At 53.9% G+C, this 20973-nt stretch overlaps 1 protein-coding gene across 1 annotated transcript in view; it reads right to left on the bottom strand.

Annotated features, from left to right (window-relative positions):
* Positions 1–20973, bottom strand: part of ABTB2 (ankyrin repeat and BTB domain containing 2) — a 174338-nt gene that overhangs the window by 28742 nt on the left and 124623 nt on the right. The window contains exons 2-3 of the mRNA XM_019470067.2: positions 18205–18351; positions 11794–12007 (exon numbers count right to left, since the gene is read on the bottom strand). Of these exons, the coding sequence (XP_019325612.2) occupies positions 11794–12007; positions 18205–18351 (361 nt within the window). The remainder of the gene's footprint in view (positions 1–11793; positions 12008–18204; positions 18352–20973) is intronic.

Raw genomic sequence — 20973 nt, 5'->3', positions numbered from 1 at the left:
TTTTGAGGTGGGAGTGTCGTTGTCGTTGTCGTTTGAAGTGGGAGTTCCCACTTTTGAGGGGAAAAAGGAGTGTCGTTGCCAAGGACGCCGGGACAGCAGGTGCAAGCCGGAACCAGCTCAGGCGAACCGAGACATCCGGTCACCGTCATGTCAGGGTGCCTTGGTAAAGCACAGCCCCTGGCTCCCGCCGTCCGCCCAGGCAGTGGGAGGCCTCTGCCCACCCTGAAGCAGGCCCTCCGCACCTGCACGGCACGTACCCTACTTGTCAGGGTCTCACTTGTGCCTGCTTTCTCCCCAGACTATAGTTTCTCGAAGACAGAGACTTCCGCTCACGGGCATGTCCCATCCCTCAGCACAGGGGCCCACGTCAGAAATCTTTGAATTGGTAAACGTGTGGCATGTTCCTCACTCCGGGAGGCAAAGCCCTCTGGCTGCTAACGTGTTTTCGGTGGTCTGCTCTCACTCCAGAACTCTCTGCAGGGCTCCAGAGTTCTTCCCAGGGGGCTCCGAGTGCTACGAGGTCGAGGGCATCTGGCCCAACTCTCCGCAGGCAAACGAGCTCGTGAAATGGGGACCTGCTTCGTCTTTCATTCCTGGAGGCTCGAGTCGGCTTGGGTACTGGCAACGGGTTCCCTTCAGAAAAAGAAAATACTTCCCAGATAAAAAGACAACCATTTCACAGGAGGATTTTCTACCCAGGAGCAGTTTCCTGGGGCGGGGCTCAGTTGACTGGGGCTCAAGCAGTTTCGGGGTGGAGGCGGGGCCCAGCTAGGATGTTGTTGTGGAGCCTTCCCAGGGAGGGAGACGGCACATGTAGTTCTGCAGATGTCAGTGTGGCGCTGCGCCTCGGTGGAGGGGACCCAGCCATCTGTCTTTGGTAAGTGGGCCTCACTCCAGGGTGGCATCCGTGTGGGCGAGACGGTGCGGATTCCAGGGGAGCCGGCACACGGGCCGCCACATCTCCGCCCTCTCTCACGCCCCAGGGAGGGCTCCCGAGTGCTGTGAGGTCAAAGGCATCTGGCGCATTTCTCAGGCCCAACCTCCCCGCATGGTGGCCTCATGGGCAGGCAGCGGGTCCAGGAGGCCAGAGTAGCACCCTTCCCACACCCCTGGCAGGGGGCGGCGTGAAAGCGGGCCTCTCTCCACTTCACCGGGGTGCGGCTCCCTTGGCCTACGGGCCACACCTCCCCTGCACCTCACCTAGGGAGCTCACTGCTGCCATGTGCAAGAGCCCTGACTGCCTCAGCCGTGCCCGGCGTCTGTGCCGACAAGAGACCACAAACTCTTTCACCATATGGAAGCCAGACGGGCGAGGGCTTCCGACGTGATCACAAACAGTGAGGGCACTCGCCACCACCCATCAGCCTCTGCCAAACAAGGCAGGCTTGGGAAGAGGCTGTGGCCCCGCTGTCCTGCTGATTTATCTCACAGACCCCTGGGGCGGGGCGGGGGGGGGGTGTATTTTGTTTAGGGTCTCTGGATAGCATTCCTGCTTGGGTTCAGCAGAGAATAATCACACAAAACTTGCCTCCCCTTCCTCCACGGTCTAAGGCAAAAAGATGACCCATTCACACTGTCAGGTAAAGAGTTTCCAGAAACTTCTAGGAGGAGGTAGGGGTATGGGGCTCCTGAGGCCTGAAAGAGATTAAGGGGGGAATTCCTGACTGGCAGCTGGTGGCTTTGACCCAAGCCATAGATGGCAGGACACCCAGCCAGTGCAGCCTCCTAGGACTGACCTTGCTTTCTGCACCCACATCCCCACTGCAGCTTCAGGGAAGACTCCGGCACTGGCTTCTGGACAGTAAAGTCATATTGCTACCATCTGTTGAGGACCTACTATGTGCTGAGCAAGCATAAGGTCACTCTGCAAGCATTACCCTCTTTCTAATACAGCCACCCTGCAGGGGAGGTATAATTATTGGTGTGCATTTTACAAATGTGGAAACTGAGGCTTTGAGAGGTTTGGACATACGTCCAAGGCCACATAGCTAGCCAATGGCAATCTTTCCGGCTTCAAAAGGAAAAACAAACACACACAAGATTCTAGGGTCTTTCACGAGACCAAACTGCCACACACAAAATGCTGTGAGCCTGCTAGCTGGCCCAAACCCGGGAGGCAGGCAGGCTGGAGAGAAGGCTCGCCTCAGTGGCTCACCCAGGCCCCACCCGAACTCCCAGCGTCTATACCCACAACCTCACCTCATCAGCCTTGAGGTCCGCAAGGAATGAATGGAGGGCTGGGCCGGGCCCCAAAGCCTCAGGTGTATTCTCTAGACCTCTCGAGAGTCTTTTCCCCCTTGATGTCCAATATTAAAGTAGCAAAGCAGGGGCAAGTCCCAGACGGCTGTCCTGTCCGAGGTGGGGCATGAAAGTAGGGCCAGAAATCAGCCAGACCTGACCGCATCTCAGCTGCTACCCTGTCCTCATCCTCAGTTTCTGGAATGTCAACAGCTCAGCCTTGGAAGACACTGTTAAGAAAGCAGAGTCCATTCCCTTTAAAGCTGGGACTTCCCAGCACCGAGGCTCTCTGGGATCCTGGCGGTACTGCAGACAAAGGGGATTGTGGCTGCCGCGTTACAAAAACACTCCCAATGAATGAAGCCCCTAGGCCTGGCAGTTCCCAATCTTCTTTTCTGTGAGGCCGGGTGGCCCCAACAATGGGGCAGGAAGTCAGACGCAACAGGCAGCCCCCGCGGGCGCTTGTCAACGGCTGGGCCAGGATCCTGTCCTGTCTCCATCCCCCGTTATGTGGCACTGCCACTTCCTTTGTCTGCCCCCCGTCCCTGGCTCATTCCTTGTCAGGGGCTGGACAGATGCCCACCCTCAGGCTGGCCACCCCGAGCCCGTGAACTCACGTCTGCTGGGGAAGAGGCCCCGAGTAGTTGAGGGCGAGCTGCCTAAATCACGCTGGGTGGAGGGGGTGCTGACCAAGAGACCTGGCTCCTGGGGTCTTGCCTCCTCTCTCCTGGGAGGCGGGGGGAGACCCAGCACCCCTGACGATATGAACGCTGCGCTATCGTAATCAGACCTCCCTGCCTGAGCTCTGATCTGCCACTTCCTAGATGTGACCTGGGCGGCCCCTTTTATCCCTTTTAGGCCTCAGTCTGCTCATCTGTAAGTGGGAACAGTAATGGCTTCCTCCAGGAGCTACTGTGAGAGCTAATCAGAGAACTGTGTATGCAAAGTGCTTTATAAACTATAAAGCTTTGACTAGATTCTTCCGGCCCACGTGAAATATATCGAATCACTCCCCAGCTTCCATACTTAGCAACAGCAGTCCATCTTGTGTAGGTGCTATGGGCAAACCAGCACGCAAGGGGCCCGGGTACCCCGCTGACTGTGGAGTGTTTGACCCTCAGTCTGCTTGGTCTTTGAACCAATGGGAGGATGAAATCCAGTTTTTTAAATCCTTGGGTGGTGGGTTGTGATAAACCTAAAGTGTGTACACATCACTGTTCCAAACAGTCCTCACTGAGGCCTTTGTGACATCTGGTCTACTTCTTCTCTGTCGCTCGCCTGGCTCCCTGGCTCCTGTCAGGCCTGTGTTAAAGTAAGCAAAGACAGGGGCCAAGGGGGGGTACATGGGAGGGAGAACACACACACATGCTGAGTAGATGCGATGTTTAAGTTCACTATTGTTTCTGGATTATTTACGCATTAAACACAATTTCGTTACTTTAGGCCTTCCAGAAAGTTGAGGAAAACAGTAATTATACTGATAATCGCAGCTCCCACATCCGAAGAGCTTACTGTTCACTACTTCCTTTAAATGTATCACCTCCCATGATTGCCACAAAAACCTCTGGAAGCAGATCAAGTCATTTTCCAGCTGAGAAGTTGAGGCCCGAGAAATTAAGTATCTTGCCCAAAGTCACCCAGCTAGGGACTGGCAGGGCAGAGACCCCATGTGGTAGTTTGGCGCCAGTGTCCAACCTTTAGGCTCTTTGTCCTATTTCGATAAGCGAACAAAGTATTCAACTGCCTATTGAGTGCCAGGCACAGTTCTTGGTGTTGGGCACAGTGGGAACAAAGCTGATCTATGGTACATTCTAGAGGGTGAGGAGAGGGGGCAGACCATTAAGTAGACAACTACGGAAGAGCCGGGTAACATCGGGTAGAGGAAGGTGCTCTGAAGAAAAGAAAAAGTGGGTGAAGTGATGGGGAAGGACCAGGCGTGGGAGGAACGACCCCTGCACACGGCAGGACCATAAACAGCGGGGTCTTTGCTCTGCCACTTGAGAGGTTACGTACTGGATGCACGGGTCTGGGGAACACAGGCAAACAAGCACTAATTCACCCAATCGCCATTCTGATTTCTTTTCCTTCCACTTTGGGTAGCAGATGGGAGATTTAATGCATAAAAACGGGGAGAGGAAAAGAGAGAAAAGAGCTTAACGCTGCAAATCTTCTTGAAATGGTATTTAAGGGAACCCTAAGTCAGTAGCAGAAAGCCCTCACTGCCATCATCTCTATTATTTGATAAGAAAACACTTTCGCAAGCTGAGCAAAAGATTAACGAGCCCACTTCTTCAGACTGAGCACACAGCCTATCCGTGGCGCCTATTTATGTGAAGCGCTCGGCTGAGGGGAGACCTCCCCCCTTCTGCATCTGGAGTAGAACAAAGAGGCTCCTCTCCTCTCTTTGTACCTCACTCGTATGGGGGGTATCTCCCCACAACTTGGGGAGTGCCCCTAGGAGGCAGAATCTGGAAGCAGAGGGGCCAGCAGAGGTGACTCACTTCACACAGGGGGAAACTGAGGCTGGGGGGGGGGGGGGCTGGACGTGCTCAATCCCAGAGCCAGAGGGGCAGGAGCCGACCCCGACCCTGACCCTCAGGCACCTCTGAGGTTGTACTTCTCCACCAGAGAGCGGCTCCAGCCCCACCTAGACCTATTTGCCTAGATATGCGGTCAGTGAGAACTTGAGAGAACAAAAACCAAATTCTCTCCCCCGAATTCTTGTGTTTCTAAAATGTAGATTCAGTTTTGTCATGAAACACGTACTTTGAAACAACGGAAGTCCCTCTGTGACTTTTGCTGCCCAGGCTACCCAGCCTGTCCCAGTCTCCTGTGGCTGCCCTTGAAGGCCCAGTTAAAAGCCTTGGCTGTTCTGACGCCCTCCCCCAAGTCCGTCGGGCTTCCTGAGATCCCCCTGCACATGGTGGTGGTGCTGATGACAGAGCACCCCATGTGCTGCTCTCAGCGCTTTCGGTCCATTAACTCCCTCCCCACCAACACCCCTGCTAAGAAGGGACCGAGGCGCAGAGGCTGAATGCCATGCCCACTTTGTAAGTGGCAAGGCTGGGACTGAACCCAGGCAGGCTGCGCGGCCCGACGGCCGACCCCACACGTTATCACGCAGCCGAGCTGTCTCTTACGCTGTCTGGTGGGTTTCGCTCATTTGTCGTCTCCTGTCTTGTTTCTGCCTCCCTCATTAGGCTGGAGACTCAGGCATATAAGCCATTCTTCATAATTCTCTTAATACCCCTTCCCTACTGAGCAACCGAAATCCAGGGAGAAATGTGAGTTAGTAACAAAAGCACTTAAGACGCTGTCTCTGACTATGTGCCCTATAAATGCTGGCTATGGTTAGCCAGAGTAGTGTCTGTAAGTGGTGGTAATGGTCACAGTTACACGTCAGTGGTAGTCGTAGTGGTTAGGTAAGTAATAGTATTTATCACTAACAGCGATGGCACTTGAAAGTCACACTTTAAGAAATGTCATTCTAGGGCAATGGAGACAGCCTCCGGCGGGTGTCAAACATGTCATCTAAACACGTTTACGACCATTATAATGACGGGGAGGAGGGTGGGCAGCCACCATTTAATAAATACTTGCCGTGCGCCAGGTGCTGAGCTTCGCGCTTCACTGTATCATCTCATTTATTGCCACCTCACCTTCACCATTTTACCGATGAGGAAACTGAGGCCTAGAAACAGGAGCTGACGCTTCATACTGCTGCAAGACGGCGGAGAGGACACCTCCGGGATGACCCAAGAGGCTCCTGGAGTCTTCCTCTTCTTCCCCAGGACCTAAAACCACAGGTGAGCGACTTCCGGGGGAGTGGGTGGGACCCGTGATGGCCGACACCTCTGCTGGCTCCATCGCTTCCAAATTCTGTGCACATACCTGCTGGAAACTTCTTGACTAGCATGACACGGAACAGAGCGGCCAAGAGCTGGGCCAGACACACACTATCTGCTGCCAGGATCTCACCTGGACAAGGGTTTCGACCTGCGAGCAGGCCCTGTAGTCTCAGCAGAACTAACGCTATGCGGACTGTGTTCTCAGATGACTACCAAACTGGTCCCTCGTCCCTCCTGAGCCTGTCTGGTGGTGCAGAACCACATGCTAGGCTGCTCCGGGCTGGGGCGTCGGGGTGGATCTCGGTAGGAATGCCTCTCCTCCCAGCACCAACGCAAGCAGAGAAGAAAGGGCTTCCCCCTTACCCTCAGAGGGGTCCAGGCATCAAGTGGGGAAGGAAAACCGGCCAATCGCAGAAAGCACTGAGCTGGATGACAGGGCCAGGGCCCTCCAGGCCACAAGCCCGGTCCACGATTCATCCTGTACCACGACTCCTGTTCTCCGGCTCTGCAACGCCACCCCTTTCTGTCTCTCCTAGGTACCGTGTTCTCTCCCACCGCGAGGTCTCTGCGTGCTGTTCCCTCTGCCAGGGACAAATGGTCATGCTAATAATCATAGCAGCTAATATCTGGCATTTACTGTGCCCCAGGTACTGTTCCAGAAGTGTTAGGAACGTTAACTCACTTAGACCTCACACCTTGCAAGTGACTGTAATGACATGTCAGTGGTCTGTAGAACCTAAGCTTTGGAGGGACTGACTGCCCAAAGGCTCTGAAATCAGTGAGTGGCAAGGCCAATCTGAAAGGCATGGTGTTGAATAGCAGTCCCCTCCTCAGATAGGGCTCTGACAGCCGAGGAAATCACGACACCAGACGTTCCCAGGCTCCATCTCAAATCAGGCTGGCTAGGCTCCCACGCTCCTCCTGGCTTAGTGTCCTGAACACCAGGACACTCCCTCCACAAAGGGGCACCGTGCGGGGCCGGGGAGAGGGAAGGGGCTTAAGCAAACACACTGCCTTGTGCACACGTGGCTTGCGTGATTTCTAGTATTCCCAGATATCCCTCAAAGGCCTGGCTTTGCTGCTGCTGCTGCTGCTGCTGCTGCTGCCAGATCAGAGGCACTGGGGATTGCTACCTGCTGAGCCCGGGCCCTCCAGCCCCCAAGGTTCTGAAGCAGAAAATTAGTTCTCCTCCTGTGTACCTCAGCCCCCTCTGCACCTCGGACCGTATCTGTCTCCCTCGTGTGCTCTGCTTGATGATGCTTTCTCCCGGACATTTGCAGGCGAGCTGGCAGATCTCTTGCCGCTCCCGTGTGTCCACATGACCTGTCTCCCCACTTCCCAGACGCCTCGTCCCCCGAGGCGTGATGACCAGGGAGGTACCTTCCACCCAGGAGGCCATTTCAGCCAGCTCATCCCTCTGCCCCCAGGCATGACTAGCAGGGACCACACTTAGCCAGATGGCTGTCCATTCTCCTCCAGACCTCGGGGGAAGGAGGCTCCCCCATCTCCATGGGCAACCCTGGATCTCTGACAGCAAGTTCTTTCACTTTTCAAGCCCGGTCTCGGTCTCGGGTGATGGCATGCCCTGCAGGGCAGCAGCTGTGACTAATCCTGGGTTTGAGACCCTGCCTCGTGCCTCGCTGGTGTCTATGATGCAAAGCTGGAGGCAAGAAAGGCGCTCTGGGAGGGTGCAGGGAGGCTCTGTCTGCGAGGCTCTCCCAAGGTGGCGGGGGAAGTGTCCTGGGAATGGAGAGGCAGGTAGGGCTGGAATGGCCCCAGTGGAGGTGGCCCCAAAGGCCAAGACCCACCTGGGATTGCCTTGAGAGCTTTAGGACCAGGTCTGAGTAGCCGGGTGGGACGGCTGTAGCTTGGCACCGTGAAGGGCAAGGGCTTTCGGGTCAGAGGGACCTGGTTCAAGTCCCTGCCCGGCCACTTAGCAGCGGGTGCCCCTCTGGCCTCATGTCCTCATCTGTAAAATGGAGGGAATCCTGGGGCACGTGGTGGCTCAGTCAGTTAAGTGGTCGATTCGATTTTTGCTAGGGTCATGATGTGTTAGTGAGTTTGAGCCCTGTGTTGGGTTCTGCGCTGACAGTGTGGAGCCTGCTTGGGATTCTGTCTCTCTCTCTGTTCCTCCCCAACTTGTGCTCTCTCTCTCTCTCAAAATAAATAAATAAACTTAAAAATATTTTTTTTAAATGGAGATAACGCTAGCACCTACCTTGCTGATCTGTGGGGCAGGAAAGAAACACAAGTGGGTAGAAATGCCCTCTAGAAGGAAGAGCTGGCCGCTTTATGTGCGTTATCTCGCTTCATCTTCCCCATTTTACAGGTGAGGAGCCGGAAGCGTGGAGGGGCCCGTGGGGGAGGCTGGACCTGAGCCCAGGCCTGGGCACAAAGCCTGGGGGCTTTCCCCGGTGCCGCCGGCTCCCCGTTCCGCACAAGCCTGCCCGAGAGTGCCTGCCCGTCCCTTGCAAAGCGCCCGCTAGCCCACCCTGAGCTCCTATTGTTTCTGCCACTCCCCCCTCCCTCCTCCCCCCTCCACTCCTCCCAAATCCGGAGCAGGAGCAGGGAGCTCCAGGGAACAGGGCCCCTTCTGGGGAGACACGAAAGCCCCGCTGAGCAGTGCAGAGGCAGCACGTGGCCTAGCAGGGAAAGCCATGATGACCTTCACACAGGAGGGGTGAACACACGTCCCACCCTTCATCAGCACGGATGGGTCACACAGCACCCCCTGTGGGAAGGAAGAAGGGTAATTTCCTCAGAGCGGAAATCTGAGCACAGACTTGAGTGGCACCATCAGTGTCGCCATGTGGCCAAACCTGTGCCACCAAACTGAGCTCTGGGACCACCCCCCCTCCCCCCCCCCCCGCCCACATCACACTGGCAATCAGAGACCCTGTCTGATTCTGGCTGGGCGGACGCCCCCACTCCCGACATGGGACACAGGGAGGAGCTTCAAGAGTCAATGATGTGGGGGATACAGCGGGGGGGAAAGACACAGACAGGCATCCCAGCCATCCCCAGACTCACAAAGCCAGGGCCCTGCAAAAACTCCAGCTCCTCGTGGGCAAGGGGAGGATCTCCCAGAGCTCTGGCGAGGATATCAGAGCGGCAGTGCCTCAAGGAGACGTGTGGCCCAGCCTGCAGCCGAGCGTGGGCTCAGTGGGCCCAGGAAGGGCCAGCCGGGGCCTGCCCCATCGGCGTGGGTCCAAGTGCAGTGGGATCCACTTCAGCAGCCCAGAGCCGGGCCACCAGACAGCTGTCAGGCTGTCCGCCAGCCTGGGTATTTTTAGGGTGTCCTCCTTTTGGTGCCCAAATCTCAAACGTTTGGATACTTTTTTCCTAATCGTGGCTCCAATTTCTCATGTATCTAATAGTCATTTGAAATGATTCATGGAAAAATGCCTTAGCTACCAATTTCTTTGTGCCACAGACAGTGTGGTTTTTAAATAACAAGCTACTTAAACACACACGTGTGCACGTAACCACTGAAGCTCTGCTATCACAATTACACACAGACAACGACCCAGGTCACAGAGAAACTCTGGTGCCGTTTTAGAGCACTGGGGGCTGGGAACCGTCCCAGGGGAAAAGCCAGAGGGCAGCCGCAAAGACATCCAAGGGGTTCTGGGCTCAACGCCTGCAGAGGGGCACCTCCCTGGCCTGCCCCACAGCCAACAGCCACGGTCGCAGCCAGAGGGCCAAACAGCCCAGGCCAGGCCAGTGGGCCCAAAGAAGGCTCATCTTCTCCCAGCCACCTTTGCTTGGGTGACCAGGCCCAGTCTAGCGCCCTCAGGACCTCACCAAACAATAAGCAAGCTTCCCCCGCCTCAACAATTTTTCCTTGCCCTTTCTCCTTCCCGGCCAACTCTGGAAACCACAACAATTTCTCCACAAAGCAGAAACAGCTGGGGCTTAGGGCCTAGGCTCTGGTTCCACCTTCCAGCTGGGTGCTTCGTCAGGAAGCCTGGGGCCTCCACCTGCTGCCTTCTTGCTGGGTGTCAGCAGAGCGCCCTACCTCGGCCCTGAATTCTCTGTCCACCTTGAAGATAATGACGATCCAGCAATGATACCCATCATAACAGCAGCAGTGGTAGCATTTACTGGGAATCTACTTTGTGTGTGTACTGGGTCATTACTGCCGTAGGTCTCTTGTAATGAAAGGTAGTACTGTCTGTGCAGTGTTGTGAGCGGAGCTTATGTGGCCCTGGCAAGTTATCAAATCTCTCTCTGCCTCCACTTACTCATCTGTAAAATGGGGCTGTGACGCACACCCACTTCCCGTGTGTACACCAGTGAGTGTTCGCATGTAAAGTGCTCAGCACAGGGCCTAGCACACAGTAAATCCTCAGTAAATCCTCAGTAAGATAGTGTCGACTATCACCATTCAGTCCTTTCAATGGCGTCATTTCCACCCCTCTGTTTACAGCAGAGGCCCAAGGGGTCTGAAACCTTGCACAAAGTTCTCAGGGTCCATGAACGCAAACCACCTGACTCCTGGGCCCCTGCATTCCCAGCTCGCTGGGTTTGCCACATGTCCACAGGATTTCCCGTGTTTCACGGTGGCTGTTTTGAATGAAGTAGGGTGCGTTGCACCTTTGTTTTCCGTGACTGTGGGGGCACCGGAGGGGTGGGCCTGGCTGCGGAGCAGGTGTGAGAACCACAAAGTTGACGAGACCTGGTGCCACTCAAAGGCAACAGCCAGCTGGGGTGGGGGCCGGGGAGAGCAGCAGCCTTCTGTCATCAAGGCCACGGGTCACCTTCCTCCACCCTGCGGTACAGAGCCCCTTGGGCTCTCTCGCGCCCCAGGGCCTGCTGGGCGGTGGAATGCGTGCTGGTGGGTCTTCCTAAACCAAAGCCAGTCTTTCTCACTCCCGGGACCTTCAGGCACACAACTCTCGAGCCCATGGACAGAGCCAGCAGGGAGGCCGTGTTGGCCTCCAGGTGAGGCGCATGCCAGCATTTATGATGTTCTGGGCAAATTATAAAAAAGGATCCTCTCTAGTGAGAAAAAAATGTGAAAGCAGTCAAGACCAATTAGAAAAGGCACTCTGTCTGCAGGCTGACATGACCCTGTGCTTGTCCCCTGCCTGTGCCCCTCATTGGGTCCCCTTGTGCAGTGCAGAACCTTCACATCTGTTCTTAGCAGCCCTGCTCCCAGATGGGGAAGGGTTAGGCTCCTGTAGTGAGAGCAGCAGGCCTGGATCCTGAGGCTATTCAACCAGTAACCTGCCAGACTGTGATGTTTTCGTCTGTGACATGAGGGGACGGGGCACAGCGTGCCTCAGATCCCTACCAACAACAAAGAGGACGGTGGCATCATCATGATGAAAACAGGTGACAGAGGGCCAGGTACCACCCACACACTGTCCTGCATGCTTTTTCTCAGAGCCCCGGCTCACTCCGTTCTCAGGCAGGTGTGGATACCTGTCTTCATGAAAGAGGCAAAGGATTTCAGAGAGCCCAGGAACTGAGCGACAGAGCTGGAAAATCAGAGACGGAAGCCAAAACCCATCATGAGCCTCAAAGAGCCCTGGGTGTCTCAACCCTGGGTGAAAAGTCCCATCGCACGCCAGGGCCAGGCCTTGATTCGTGTGAATCATCAGCCGCTTCCTCAGAGGCACGCAGGCTGGCACGAGTCGGTCAGCCAGCACACCGGGTAGTGTGCCCCCCCCAACCTGGTGTGCAGCCCAAGAGAGACCCCTACCGCTCATTGTTCAGAGCCATCCTCGGGGGGTCCAGGTTGGGGTTCTCCATGGACTCCATCTGTGGACACCGCAGGAAGTAGTAGAGCGTGTGGAGGGCGTCGGGGGACCAGGTGACGGGCTGGGGTGGCTGACGGGCCTGGCGGGCGGGGCTGGAGCCAGGACAGAGCGGGTGGCGCCCCTGCATGTGATGCATGGCGCGGGAGACCAGGTCACCTGGCGGGGAGGGCAGAAGGGAGAGAGAGAGAAGAAAACGTCTGAGTTCGCTGCCCACATTCCTCCAAGGCTGCTTGTAGCTAATGAGAAACCGCTCCCCTTGCCTGGGCGCCTAATTACTGTTTACCCCGGAGCCAAGAGGCGGGGGAGGTGGAAACTGTCACCCAGACACACACAAGAGCAAGTCAGTTTTCCTTTCACTGCGGGTTTTGCCTTAACAGCTGAACTAAAAAGCCCTGGCAGGACCTTCTTATGCTAATGCGGTTTCTTTTTCGACATCCCCACTCCCTCCAACACCCCATGGTTCTCTTTGAGCCAGGGAGTCCCAGCCTCTGACACCCAGCACCAGGGTGTGACACCAGCAGGGAGGTGACGGCCCCGTGTTGTCGTCCTGTGCAATGCCCAGGTCCTTCAGCAGGGAAGGCGTCTCCATCTCCAACACGTCAGGTAACACTGCCATCATCGCCACCATTGAGTGCTTACTACATGCCGAGTGTTCAGTTTCCTACGAAAGAGCTTTCGTTCGACCCTTATGATGATGGGGCCAAGTATTATCCCCCTTATACAGGTGAAGAAATGGAGGCTTACCTGGTAAACAAACACTTACTGACCCCCTCCAGTCCCCTGGTCACCGGGAGGCCCCCGTGTACAGAACTTAACCAGCCAAGGTCCTGTGGCTAGTAGATGGTAGAATCTACACTTGAATGCAGGTCTCTGACTCCAAAGACCATGAGCTGAACTGTGACCCAGACCTGACCCACTGGAGTCTGTGGGGTCCTTGGGTCCCCATATCCTGCGCTGTGTTTCTGCCCAACTCAAGTCTTTTCAATATCCCGCTGGCCTGGGACAGGAAATGTCCCATCATTGTGTGAGGCCACAATGCTGAGAAAGGATGGGCCAAACAGCCCCAGGCACCTGCCGGCCCCTCTGTTCCGGGAAAAGTGTCACCCTTCCATTCTCCTCTGGCCTGAGAACTCAAGGGGGGGTGGTGGGACACGACTCCCCTGTGGGCCAGCTTCCCCCCACCTGTGGCAGTGCCTCTGGACAAGGCCGGCCCTAAGGGGAAAAAGACAAGCAGGTTTTAACCTGGCGAAGAGAAGTGTCATTCAATGTATGGCAGGACCAGTTCATTTATTCAATTGACCTTCATTCTATAGCTTCTTCGAATCTGGTTCTCTGCCCCACTGCATCCTAGCACCCTGCACAGGGTCTACCACATAAGAGGTGCTCAGCAAACATTTACAGAATAAAAAAACTAGCCTTGCGCATTCATTCCATTTCATTTCAAAATACAGCTTCTGGGTGTGTGTGGGGGGGTGGGGGGCTGCACTTAGGTCCATTAGCGGCCAAGTTCTCCTGGGACAGCAAGGGAAAATGACACCCCTGGAACTGGAGATCTCCACTAGGAAAGAGAGCCCTGTGCCCCCACCCCCACCTCCTCCCTCCTTCCTCTCTCTGCACCTGACTCTGCTCCTCGCTGGTGCCCCCTGGAGCGGCGGAGAGTGGGGACTTGTGGACACCCGGCTCCCATCCTCAACACTCTGCTTTAATCGGTCTGGGGCGGGACCTACGCATCCTATCTTGTAAAAGCTCCCTCGGTGAATCTAATGTCTGGTGAGGTGAGAGAATCAGCAAGTTAACAGGTGAGAGCGCAGATCCCAGAGTCAGACACTCCGGGCTTCCAGTCAGGGCTCTGGTACTTGCAACCCTGTGCCTTACGTAAGTTTCTCACCAGAGCCTCCATCTCCTCATCTGTAAAATGGAATAATCGTATCTCACCTAAACATTCGGAGGATTCAAATAAATAATAAATGTGAAGCACTTAACGTCATGCTTGGCACAGAGTCCTTGGTAAAGATGAACTGTAATGCCATTATTACTACTCTTGTTCCTCTCTTCTCCAGGCCACCTCCCATGGCCTCGCTTCCAGGACTTTTTTCCACGCCATTAAGCCTTACCCCACATTTCCCAGGAGAGGAGGAGCCTGAGCCCTGCGATGCCAGCTCCCAGCCCCGCTCTTGGACTCCTGGGCGGCAGAAACTGGCACCGACAATCCTGCCTCCCAGCAGCTAGTTGCACAGCTAACTTGGCTTCAAGAAGTTGCAACCTGGCTTCCATTTCTCCAGGTCGAAATGCCATAACTTTTGGCAGGGTCACAGGACCAGGGGGGAGAAGGCAAAGAATCCCTGATTGCATCAGAGAGAGAGAAAGAGAGAGAGAGAGAGAGAGAGAGAGAGAAAGAGAGAGAGAGAGAGAGAGAGAGAGACCTTGTGGAAATGCTTCAAAGGCTCGACAAGGTAGAAGCCATTATCATTCATCATGTTTATGATTATTTTATTGTTACTGGTATAGAACCCTTTTGGCAGCACATTCCCAGCCAGGATGCAGGCAAGAAAATCGAGTAAGAAAGTAACAAGTGGAAGCAACTCTTAAGTGTTCCCTAAAGGGAAGCCAGGTACTGAGAGAGCCCTTCCAGAGGTTCGGGGGACAAAGGCAGCAGTGTGGCAGCTGGGGACGGAGGTCCCCAGACTCTCGGTCACAAGCCCAGCTGCGTGCCTTCGGTCTCTCACAGACCAAGAAGCAGATGCCTGCAGACAACTCAGATCAGGCATCTAAAAACTCACACGGCTCTGCAGCCCTCATTCACACAGCCAAAGCAAATGGCTCGCTTTGGGTTACTCTCCCCAGCGTGGTTTTCCTCCCTGCTCCCTGATATTTTTTAGGCTTGAGAGTGGGGAAAACATAGATTAAATCTCATTTAATCTGCACAACCACCCCATAAGGGAGGTATTTCCAGTTTACAAATGAGGAAACAGGCTTGCTGACGTTAAATGGTGGTACGTGAACCAGCCGGGACTTAACCTGGGGATCCCGCATCCCAAACGCATGTTCTTGGTCACTGCTCCACAGTGTGGTCTGCATACTGGGACAGGTCTGCAAACTGTGTGTTACTTTTTTTTTTTTTTTTTTTTTACTGGATCACAACAAGTAAATTCCAGAAATTGAGAGTGAGCTTTAAAAGAGTCTCAGAGTTGAGGCGCCTGGGTGGCTCAGTCTGTTAAGTGTCTGACTTTAGCTCAGGTCATGCTCTCGCAGTTAGTGAGTTCGAGCCCTGCATTGGACTCTGTGCTGACAGCTCAGAGCCTGGAGCCTGCTTTGGATTCTGTGTGTCCCTTTCTGTCTGACCCTCCCCTGCTCTCTCTCTCTCTCTCTGTCAAAAATAAACAAACATAAAAATTTTTTTAAAATAAATCTCACAGTAATTTGACAGAGTGATTATATGTCTAATAATTTTTTACAAATTGGCTTGCGTTTTACATGTCTTTGATTTTATTTTTTAGACGCTCATTTTCATTGTATTTTATAGCAGCTTCGGTCGGCAATTAGAGTGGGGACACAGATTCCCTGGCCTGTCACCACGGCTGATTCGAGAAGTCATGGCCCAGACTGGATGACACTCTTGATTTAGTGCAGGTAGGCACTCAGAGCTGCTTCAGAAATGCCTTTGCGCTGGAGAATCAGCTGATCCTAAGCTCAATGAAACCTCAGTCTGAAGCCCAGAAACGCCCACAAGGCACGGAAAAGCAGGCCCTCACTGCTTGCTAATCATGAGAGCCTTGGTTAGAGGTGCTACAGGTTTCTGGTCTGTTCAACCCTCATTATGAGCCATCAAATGAAAACAGCAGCAAGAGTCTGGAATGCAGCTCTGTCTTCAAAATGAGGCCTACGCCGTCTGGCTACCTTTAAAAAGAAGGTATCTCGTGTTCCCTCCCATTTACATGTTGATGGGGAGAGAGGGACAGAGAGACAAGCGCCTGAGTTCTCTATGCAGCTGGACCTGACATAAGAAAGAAACTTCTAAACCCACCTGGCAGGCTGGTCCTGGCTCAAGTGCAGGGAGTTAATGCGTGTTAAACCCGGGGTAAACTCTTAGGTCCAAGGAGTTCAGTGCCAAGTATCACTAGCCTCATTAAGTTCTTCAGTTTCATAAAATCTGCATTATCTGCCTCCACCTTTGTCTCCTCCCTCCTGCAGAGTGGGTTCACAAAATCCCTGGTTTCAGGGTGAGGGAGGTGGGGCAGCATGGCACATGACACAGCCTGTTCAGTCGTCTGGGGAAAGATGCTACGGGGATGCTTCTTCCCTCTGCCCTGAGGAGTGGCTGGGCCAGGATGTGGACAGATCCTCGGTGGGTTTTAGGACGCAAACACTGGACAATTCAGAACTCATTCCTCTGCACACATGCATATGTGCACACAAGCATGCACACACACACACACACACACACACACACACACACACGATGAGGCACTATTCTAATCACGGGGACACAGTACAGTGGGGACCAAAACAGAGAAAGTCTATTCTCATGAAGCCGACATTCTAGGCAGAGGAAAGAGATGATGAACTATTTACAAGTAAATAGTTACAAGTGCTTTGAAAGAACTGAAGTTCTAAGAGGGAAGATGGAGGGATGAGAAGGGGGTGCTCAGGGAAGGCCTGTCTAATAAGGTACCATTTGGGCAGAGACTTGGAGAAAATGAAGGACGAACATATTTGGGTTTCTGGGGGGAAATGGTCACAGGCAGAGGGGACAGCTAGTGCAAAGGCCCTGGGCTGGGAGAATCCTGGCCAGGAGGCCAGGGTGGCTGGAGCACAGTTAACAAGAGTAGAGTAGTAGGCAATGAAGCCAGATCATATATTAGATCTTGGGCTATGGTGAGGATTTTGGATTTCACTGAGTGAGCTGGGAAGCAATGGCATAGGGGGATGGAGGGATACTGAGCAGATGGGTGGTATCTGACATGGCTCTAGTTTGGGCTGAGTTGACGGGAGTGGAAGTGGCAAAAGGGCAAACTAAAACTTGGGCTGTTTATAAAAGGAAGAACCAATAGGGGCTGAATGTTAAGGGCAGATGATGGCAAGCCCTTCCCTTGAGGAAAGTTTCTGAATGGGCTTCCCTTTGCCCGGCTGTGGACTGTAACGCCCACAGAAGCTGCCATGGTAAAAGGAAAGGATCAGACTCCAAACCTGATTTCAGCTGAGACGCTGGTGGCTGTGCCACTAGCCACATCTAGGAAGCCCGCAGCCCGAAGCAATTCGAAGGGTGACCACTTAAGGCAGACATACCTGAGCCCACTTCCTCCAGGGTCCCGGGGCAGCTATGTACCAGCCCTGACTGCTGCGGTGCCCCCAGGAGACAGACAGCTGGAAGTCCTGCTTTCTCTCCCAGCCCTGTTATGAATCTGCTCTGTGACCTTGAACCAGGCACTTTCTTTCCCGCTCTGGGAAGGGAGAGGAAGGATAGAGGGAGGAAGGGAGGAAGCTGTGTCCTGAAGAGGCAAAAAGGTTGTCATTCACCATTCAGAAAGCTCAAAGAAATCAGAAATGGGAAGGGGGAGAACAGAGTGAAACTCCATCTGTTTCCACACCATGCACTTCTGTCCCTGGATGTGGGACTGCCCACCACTGGGAGGTCCCATGGCACAGGAAGGGAGAACTAAGGAGGAGTGGGCAGTTTGATTTCTTAAATAATTGGGACGAAAGAGAGAGAGACACACACAGAGAGACAGAGAGAGACACAGAGAGACAGAGAGAGAGATCAGGAGATGAATGAGATTTCTCACCCAACACACTCTTTTCAAGCAGCTGCCAAATGGTAATGACCTAGACCAAGGCATTCCCCCGTGTCCTGCAGGGCCCTGAGATCCTAGGAGAAGCAGCCCAGGGCCACTGCAGGGCTGAGGCCACACGCCAACACAACCTCCCTTCAGCCAGAGGAGCTCTGCTTCTATCTTCCATTTTCTACACTGAGACTTTGGGGGGGGGTGCTTTCTTTTAAGGAAGAATAACAGTTATAGATGCAGAGCATTTGGGGCCAGGCTGTAAAATACCAAGGTAGATGACAGCGTAGGGAAAGCAGGCTCCCCCTGATCGCTGCCATGCAGGAATGGTCATCTGATGTTTCAAGAGAAACCAGAAGTCCAGGTTTGTGTATGATCAAGCCCACAGGCCAATCAAACCATACATGTTTGTGGGCCATGAGTTTGCACTCTCTGGCCTGGAAGGGTCCAGCCTGCAGAGAAAAGGCAGGAAGTTTGAAGGAGGAGGAAGAAGAGGAGGAGGCCAGAATCCAAAAGGTGAGCTCTTCCCCGACCTCTCTCTCAGAGCCAGCTAGACTGGGATGCCCCACTTACTCAGTTCAGAGATGCTTCCCACGCAGGTGGCCAGGAGGGACTGCTCCAGGGTCCGGAGCTCCAGCTGGGCGTATGCATCGGCTCTCTCATCATGGCCCAGGGACCCGCCATTGTAAGGACTGAAGTACGCAGGGAGAGAGAGGACACCTGTGGGGAAATAGGCAGACAGGTAAGTTCAGGAAGGAAGCAAAGGTCCTTCCTGGGGTTGGGGGTGGGGGGGTGGGGTCAGTGGGCAAATCTCAAAGCTGCACTTGAGGATATCTGACTTCTACAAAAGCCAGAATGAGGAGGGGCCCGCTTGTAGATGTGGTTTCTTGGCACTGGCCTCTACAAGCTCATGGGCCATATGGGAATTCATTCACTCCTGCACTTCTCCATTCACTGGATATTTACAGCGCCTCCCTGGGCCCAGGCATTGTGCTCCATTCAGGATGATGGGGTGACAAAGAGACCTGACTTTGCCTTCGTGGACCTCAGGGGACGTAAATGTCCACCATGCCCACCCAAAGGGTGGGATCACCACCACCCCCCCCCGCCCCGAGTCCTCTCACGTCCTCATACTGCCCCCTTTCCTTCTTCCTGCCAAGAAGGAGACGAGGACAAACCACGGTGTAGGAGATGCTGTCTTCTCCACTCCAAGGAGGGGAAACATCCCAGCCACTGGCCAAGTTCAATTAGTGTTTTTCATTAGCACTTCAGCACCAGAGGGGAAGAGCCGTCAAAATCAATCCCAGGGGGTGACAGTCTGTACATTTCTCCAACTCACTGTGTGGCTTCTTAGAAAGCACAAGAAAAGCACGATCAGACTGGCTTAAAATTACATGTTGGTTCTCAAGAGCATGTGGCCACAGAGATTCCCAGCCTTTGGTAACTGCTGTTCCTGTGATCAATGCATCTTTGTCCAATAGCCCCCTGCATTTTTTTTTCTTTTTTCTTTTTTTTAAAGAAAAATACCCACAGGACCGTAATCAGTCACTTTTGGGAATATCTCTTAAAATGCCTTGAGATAGCTGGAGAGCCCCTGGGATGTGGCCAAATCTGGGTTAGAATTCCCTGTCCCGCACACGGAAATGTAATGAGGATGGTGACTGCTATAGACGGCGAGGAGCGCGGTGAAGACGGGGCCTTGGAGCTGGGACGTTTGCACTCCCGAATCTGGCTCTGTCACTTAGCCAGCGGTGTGATCTCAGGCCACTTACTGCACTTCTCTGTGCCTCAGAGTCCTTGCGTGTTAAGCGCAGATAAGGAGAGCACCTCCCTCACTGTGTGGCTGTGAGGGCTGATGAGCTATTGGATGTCAATGTTGCACCAGCGTGTGGCTCAGAGGAAATGCTCTGTTGGGGGCTGTCGCTCTCATTTTTGCTACATGCTGGGAATGTAGGCTTAATTTTCACCTTCTAATTTATTCTTTCTAGGGGCCCCTGGGTGGCTCAGTCGGTTAAGCGTCCGACTTCGGCTCAGGTCATGATCCTGCAGTCCCGTGAGTTCGAGCCCCGCGTCAGGCTCTGTGCCGACAGCCTGCACCTTGCTTCGGATTCTGTGTCTCCCTCTCTCTCTGCCCCTCCCCAGCTTGCACTCGGTCTCTCTCTCAAAGATAAACATTAAAATTTTTTTTTTTAATTTATTCTTTCTGTAAGGTAGGCACTGCTGTCCCCATTTTAGATATTGGGCGACTGATGTTCAGAGAGTTTGAATAAATTGTTCAACTCCGAGGCGGAGCTAGGATTTGAATCTGGATCTGACAGGCTCTCAAATGTGTACACCTAATCCCTCTCGTTAGCTCACGTCCGATGAGCGCACCACCAAGGCTCTCCCGTGGCTGCCCCGGGTCGGTGGACTGTGCATGTGCTGATACCGCTGTATCACCACCGCCTGGTTCACCCAGGAAGCCCCCTGCTGCGTCTTGTGTGTTCCTCTCCCGTGGGGCAAACACACATGACACTCTTCCTCTGCCCGGACCCGGGCAGAGTTCTCTGACCGCTCTGCAGGTTCAGCTGACAATCAGCCCTGCCCTCCTTGCCTGCCCTTCGCCTGACCCAGCCTCCCTGCCCTCCTCTGTGCTGCCTCACTGCCCCCTCAATCCCCCTTCAGCCCTCCGGGATGGCAGCAGCCCCTCCCATCAAATCTAGTGCTGACGCAGCAAGGCAGGACATCAGAGCACTTCCTCAAAGCCATGCTTCCCAGTGGGAGGATGGGGAGGGCACGACTGGGCTCCCCCTACGCCCCAGCCCTGTTCCCCAAAGCAGAAACTCTCCCTGACAGCTGAGTGCCCAAACACATTAGGGAGAGCTGGCTCTGAGCATTAAAACAAGTAAAATGAAAGGGAATCTGCACCCCTTCCAACACACACACACACACTCTACAAGCTCTAACCCACAGACAGCCCAAACATTTGGGAGAGTTTCCACACATCTATGGGTCCTGTGCAGGCTGTGTTCCCCTCCCTTCTTCATTATTAATCTACAGAAACAACACTGGGGACATGTGGATCAAATTTACAGTGCTTAGGGCAAGGGAATAGGAAATTCAGCCGATTTGTCAAAGGATTCCCAGGGAGAAATATTATGTCAATGGATCCAGTAACACGAGCTGGCAGCTCCATTAATAACGGTTCCTATCTTCCTAGTCATCACCCAGCAGAGGGGCTTTCACTTAATATTGTGGCAAAAGTAATTATGAATCTATTATTAATCATAATAATTGATGGCATCAGAGCTTTTGCGTAGTACCTTTTGCTTTTAAGAGACGTTTAACATGGAGTAATCTTCT

Source organism: Panthera pardus, unplaced genomic scaffold (assembly GCF_024362965.1).
Source record: "Panthera pardus isolate Hobbes unplaced genomic scaffold, ASM2436296v1 HiC_scaffold_12, whole genome shotgun sequence".
Classification (NCBI taxonomy): Eukaryota; Metazoa; Chordata; class Mammalia; order Carnivora; family Felidae; genus Panthera; species Panthera pardus.
Note: the sequence above shows the minus strand (reverse complement) of the source record. Positions and strands in the feature narration are given on the sequence as shown.